The sequence below is a fragment of the Mandrillus leucophaeus genome, unplaced genomic scaffold, assembly GCF_000951045.1.
Source record: "Mandrillus leucophaeus isolate KB7577 unplaced genomic scaffold, Mleu.le_1.0 Scaffold560, whole genome shotgun sequence".
NCBI lineage: Eukaryota > Metazoa > Chordata > Mammalia > Primates > Cercopithecidae > Mandrillus > Mandrillus leucophaeus.
Window position 1 is genome coordinate 663,004 of NW_012106031.1, and position 6,625 is coordinate 669,628.

General features: G+C 33.2%; 1 protein-coding gene across 1 annotated transcript in view; it reads left to right on the forward strand.

The window, feature by feature from the left end:
- FER (fer (fps/fes related) tyrosine kinase) overlaps positions 1-6,625 on the forward strand; it is a 498,838-nt gene that overhangs the window by 337,039 nt on the left and 155,174 nt on the right. The window contains exon 14 of the mRNA XM_011998204.1: positions 1,891-1,947. Within this exon, the coding sequence (XP_011853594.1) occupies positions 1,891-1,947 (57 nt within the window). The remainder of the gene's footprint in view (positions 1-1,890; positions 1,948-6,625) is intronic.

The following is a 6,625-nucleotide window of genomic DNA, read 5'->3' on the forward strand; positions in this document are numbered from 1 at the left end:
TGTTTATCAGTTTTCTTTTTGATGGACATCTGAGTTGTTTCTAGTTTTTGGCTATTACAAATAGAGCTGCTTCCAACATTTTTTGATGAATATTTTTGTGGATGTATGTTTTCATTTATCTTTGGTTAATTCCTAGGAGAGCAATTTGAGTCATGGAATGTGTATGTTTAACTTTATGAGAAACTTCCAAATTATGCCTTTTTTGCATTTGGGAAAATAATGCTTTTGCATTTTCACCAGCAATACATAAGGATTACAGTTGCTCCACACCCTCAAAATCTCTCGATATTGTTAATCTTTTTAATTTTAGTATCTTAATGGGTATGAAGTAATGAAGTACCATCTTACTGTGGTTTGTATTTGTATATCACTGGTAACTAATGATGTTAAGTGTCTCTGATGTTCTTACTGGCTGTTTGTTCATCATCTTTTCTGAACTTTTTTAACACAATTTCTTGAACTGGGTTCTTTGTTTTGTTGTTGGGATACCAGTTTTGTATATGTTCTTCATGCAAATGCTTTATCAGATAGAAATTCAGTATTGCAAAAATGTTCTCCCAGGTTATAGTTTGTCTTTTCATTTTTTAAATTATGCTTTTGAATAAATGTTTTCAATTTTGATGAGGTCCAGTTTTCATTTCTTTTTTATAGTTAGTGTTTTTTGTGCTTCTCTAAGAAACCTTTGCTTACCCACTTGATCATGAGGTTATCCTTCTAAGTTTTCTTCCAGGATCTTTATAGCATTAACTTTATATTTAGGAGGAAAAACTATGCATGAAAACTATTGCATTTTAAAAATCAGTGTTGTCCCTTTGTTAACCTAACAGAGAGTGTTGGTTGAGTGTTTGCCACATGGTATTTCAGAAGGTAAGGCACTTCAAATAACTGTCCAGGACATTTTAAAGTCATAGTTAGGATGAATTTTTACTTCAAGATGTCTGATTACTTGTTACAACTCATAGATCATAATTACATTTCAATCTATCTTTGTAATGAGGAGAAAACTACACTCTAACATTTATAAGAAACCTAACTCATAAATAAAATATATCACCCAGGATACTCTTCCTCCTCCACGTCTTCCTTCCTATTCCCCTCCTTTTTTTGTTCCCTTCCTCTCTTTCTTTCCTTTTCATTCCTCCCCTCCTTTTCTCTTACTTTTTCCCTTTTTCCTTCCTCCATTAAAAAACATGTTTTTTCTTACATTGTGGTATTGTGGGGTTTCATAGTTGAGCTTTTTTACATGATAAAATATCCTCTAGTAATCGGTTCTTGAGATCAGATAATGGGATGCTGTCTTCCAACGATATGTTTGCATCACTGGCCTTATGCACCCTAGTGATACTGTAATTGGTGTTTGTTGCTTTATTATACCACAGGAAATTACCTGGGAAAGATATAGGACTATATGAAGTGTCAGAGACAGCTGTAATTCATGGCCCATTTATATGTGGAAAAATTAGCTCTTAGTAATATGATTTGAGTAGAAAAATAATTTCTAAGATTAAATGAGAACTGAAAATTTTGTATTGTAAAATCAAACTCCCTCATGGCCTTATGATAGCTTTTTGAAATGACAAATAATAGCATAACATAAACTTTATGGTTGGTGGAAAGTGCATGCTGTGTTCTAATTACAGGGGTACTATCATTTCAAAGGCTGAGATTTCTGATGGAATTTGGCTGTAATGTAGACTTTAATATCCTATTGTGTAGTATCATTTCTTAAATCTGTTTTACAGCATCTTGAGGTTATAACTTCTTAGTGTGCTGTTGATTGAATGGTCTGAATGAAATATCACTTTAGGTCTATTTTCCAGTAGCTCAAATGCAACTTCAAGAAACGTACCCTTGCTTGTACTAAACAACAGTTCTTATTCTTTGCTGTAGGACAAGAAATGGATTCTCAGTCATGAAGATGTCACATTGGGAGAATTACTGGGCAAGGTATGTAATCAACTGAGCTAAATAACTAGAAGTCTCTATATTGATTCTGAAGACTGCAGATTTTTTCATTTTCTTCAAAGCTTTTCTTATATTGCTGCGAGGCACATTACACATTAACTAGAATGCAATACTGTATCTGTTATCAATATTGTGATGCTCACTGAAATAGATGTGTGAAAGTCTTTGAAAGGTTTAAGGATGATTCTTAACTTTTAAGAATATTATGTGTGTGTTTTCCCCTGGAAGGACTAAAAATCATAATGATTTTATTTCAGTATGCAGTAAACTCAAAACTAGTGAACTGAGATTTGAAAAGAAACAGTGAGATAATAAAAGTTTAAATAAATACCCAAAAGTCTTGTTCTTTTTGTTTCTGGTTACATGTGATAGTTCAGGAAAAAAATGGCATACAACCTCTTGGGATTTCAGGATTGTATATAGAATTACAGTGTGTAACAATGCTGGAACACTGGGCATATCTGAATCTAAAAATGTGGACAAGATACTTGTTTCAATATAAATATTAATTTTATAACTAATTCTATTAATCAGAAAAAGCAACTATATATAATAAAAGTCCCTTTTCTTCCAACATAGTTGGAAGTTTCTTTGAACTCATAGGCCATAGTCAAGTATATGTTATTTAACAATAATGGCGGATACTTGAGAATTAACCAAATGGACTATTTGAAAATTTATTAATAATAGTTTATTTATAATTGAGTTCCAGTGAATAAGTACTCACTTTTTTGTCAATGACTTAATTAGTGATGTTTCTATTAATATATAAAAATACAAATTCAGTTTATCTTCATGGCGTGATACAAAAAATAGTATAAGATATATATTTAGGAAAAGCTAATATACATATGAGTGATCAGTACTGAACTTAATTAAGGCTCAACATTTTAGATAAAGAAATGATTATTCATTAATTTTTTAATTCAAATGTAAACTTGATGAATTGACTGTTTTCCCCTATTTTTAAAAAAGTTCTGAGAAAGTAAATGTCTGTTGAAATAATGTAGTTTGCAGGATTCTTATCATGTATTATTTTAAAATACCTTTCCCAAATGGAAACATCAGATTGTTATTGGAAAGCAGATTTTTATTGGCATATTTAGTAAGTAAATTCTAAAGAACTTCAAGCTAAAAGCAGTGACTCATATGTTATTTCCTCTGGATTTCTTTCCTCATCCTTAAGGAAATATTTCTTCTTTCCCTTGCTCTAAGTAACTCAGTAGCAGTGACTAGAACAAAAAATATTACAAAGATTAATTTCCATGATACAGTTAAATAATAAATTGTAAAACTAAAGCATTTACTGAAATAAAGGCAGAATATGTTGAGAAGGACAGACTTTTTAGTACGATGGAAAAAATATTTTTAATTAAAGAGAAATATTTCTATTTTTGTGTTTAGTTTATGCTATAAAGTATTAGGAGGAATTTGTCTCCTTAGACTATTTCAAAGAATAATTATTTTCTCAACAACAAGTAATATGTCAGTCTCAATGAATTTATTTTAAATAAAAGACTGTGACTTTGAGGCAATGTGTAGCTTAATTTCATCCAGTATTTTTAAGTACAAGAAAATGGTTATTTAATATTTTTCACTGCCTATTTTAAATAATCATTTACAGTATACTGCTTAAGAGTGCATGGCTAATTAAGACAATTAGCCATGGTTCCTGTCATTAGAGACTTTGGAGTTAAGTTGTAATATAAGATAATGGCAGGAATGCTGAGGTTTTTTTGTATTCAGCACTGTATTTTTAGTAGACTGTACTTGATATACAGTATCAGGTACAGCTATAGTCGATAGTTGGTATTCAATAAATATTCAGTCATCCAGTGTTTTTTGAATGCCTACTATGTGCAAGGCACTTTTCTGGGCACTTTTACAGTATCAATGAACAAGTAGCCAGAAATCCTTTCTCTTATGGAGCTTAATAATCTCTCTAGGAGGAGAAGATAAACAATAAGCATAATAAATAGGTAAATTTGTAATGTTAGAAGGTGCTAAGTCCTGTGAAAAATATAGAGGGATTGGAAGCGTTACTAGTTGTAGTTGCTGTTTTTAGTAGGAAATCCAGATAAACCTTATTATCTTATGTTTACTTTTGAATAAAGACTTGAAGGAGGTGGGAAATTTAGCCACATGGACATCTGAGGGGAGAAGGATCTATGCAGAGTAAACAGCCAATGCAAACTTTGTTTGAAGAACAAGGGAGGCATTTTGGTTGTAACAGTAAGCAAGGTGAATGTGATAGGAGAGGAAGTCTGTAAGGTGATGAGGGTATAAATTACATTGACCTTGTAAGTCATTATAATTACGTTGGCTTTGATTATGAATGAAATGGTGAGCTGGTGGGCAATTTTAAGAGGAGGAATGGCATGATCTTTTTAAAAAAGTTATTCTGGGAGTTGTGAAAATAGGCTGACAACTTGGAAAGGTTAGGAGGCAGTTGAACTTACCTGACTAAAAGATGATGCTACATTAAGATGATAGCAATTGAGGTGGTGTGAAGTAGTGAGTTCTGGAGGTATTTTTGAAATTGAATCAATTGAATATCCTGATGGACTCTGTATGTGGGGTATTAGAGAAAGATTTCAGTCCTAAGTGTAAAAGATTTCAGGGAACGAGAAAAGATGTTCAGTTTTGGATGTATTGAGTTTTTCTATTAGACTTCCAAGTGGGGATGATGGAAACTATTGGGTATCAAGTCTGGAGTTAGAGAAAAGAGGTCTGAGTCAAAAGTACAAATCTGGTAGTTGTTAGTATATAGCTGGTACTTAATACAATTAGATGAATTCAACAATGGAGTGAGTCTAGATGAAGAAGAGAAGAAGATCAAGGATTGAGCCTTGCTCACTGGAACACTAAGAGGTGGAAATAAGAGAAGCAATCCCCAAAGGAGGTTGAAAAGAGCAGCCAAGTAGGAAGGCAGAAAACCAGGAGATATGATGCCTTGGAAGACAACAGGAGAAAGTATATACCAAGGAAGAAAGTGATCAGTTGTGTCAGATGATGCTGAAAAGCCAAACGAGATGGGATTTAGCAATGAGAAGATCACTGGTGACTTGGCTGAGCAGTTTCCTTGGGATGCTTTAGGTGAAAGCCAATTTGGAATGGATTTGAGAAGAACGGGAGGAGAGGATTAGAGGTAGCAAAGATGTAATTCCTTAAAGTTTTGCTGCAAAAGAAATCAGAGATGTGGGGTGATAGTTTCAAGAGAATGATTTGTGCTTTGTAATTGTTATTGTTTAACTTGAGAAAAATAATAGCATACTAGTTTGCAGTTGGGAATGATCTAGTGAAAATTCATCATTTAAGAGAGAGAGAAATTGCTACAGCGTCATCCTTGAGTAGGTAAGAGGGGATGCAATTTAGTTCACAATGAAGGATTGACTTTAATAGAAACACAGTAGTTCACTTTTTATAACAGCGAGGAAGATTGGTAGGTGGGTCAGTAGAGCAACAAGAGCCCAAAGTTCTCTTTACATTGCTTCGATTCTTGAAATGAAGTAGGAAGCAAAAGCATCAGCAAAGAATGAGAATAGGAGATTTGAGAAGAGAATAGAAGAGAAGCAGTCATCCAGAAAACAGGGAGTGTGAGTGATCTAAAAAAATATAATATGATTATTGAGTACGTTAAGGGCCCCCTAAAGGTTTGTGTTCATGAATTTAAAGTTAAATCAGTCAGCATGATCATGGTTTTTCTCCAGCCATATTAGCTTTATAGGTGCAGAGTAGGAAGAGTTTTGGATTTAATCAGACTTGTAGATTTGCCAAGGGAGTTTTACAGATTAACAGAAGAGCAAATAAATTGAGAGTGTATGGGAAGGCAGTTGTAATTATTGACCATGGAATTTAAGGTGGAATACAGGAGGAAGAGAATATAATAAGAGAATGATGTAAAAATTGATAGAACCTAAAGACTGTCAGTTCCTATGAAGTCAAAGGAGTTTTGAAGTCTGGATAAGTATTCCAAAAAGAAGAGGAAGTAAGCTAGAAAGATAGAAGCCAACCAGAAGATGAGACAAATGAGATAGATGTTATAGAGCATTTGCATTATAGGTATGGCACAGTTTAAGATATGACCCTAGAAAATAGATTGGAGTGCAAGATAATTGGAGGAGAGATGATCAAGAAACTGAAAGTTTGAATTGTTGGAAGGACCTTTAAATGTCTATTGAAATTACAAAGTATTAGGACACTGGGTAGACTGACAGTTACCCAAGGACTCAAATTGTCAATAAACAAAATGTTTTCAAATTCAGTAAATGACAACTGGAGTGAGGAATAGTGGGTAATATAATTGAGTGACAAATTTTCAAAGCTGAGAGTTTCAGGAATGTGGGAGAGATAATGGTTTAAAACCAGTAATAAGTAGGTAATAGAACACTGTGTTCTATCTGCAGGGCAATGGTAGGATTATATGTGGGGAAAATAACTCATCACTTAAGTTTAGATAGCAAAAGGAAATTCATCCACCATTTGGGTCTTCTCAAATAAGAGCCATTATTTTCTTAGAACAGGAAGTTAAAGGAAATGATCAAAGAATAGATTAAAAATATAATTTTGAGGATGATGGACCATGAATTCCAGAAGGCACTATGCAAGTTGGGGATAGATGAGAAAGGAGGATCAAATAGAAGTATGCTGAATCTGAGGG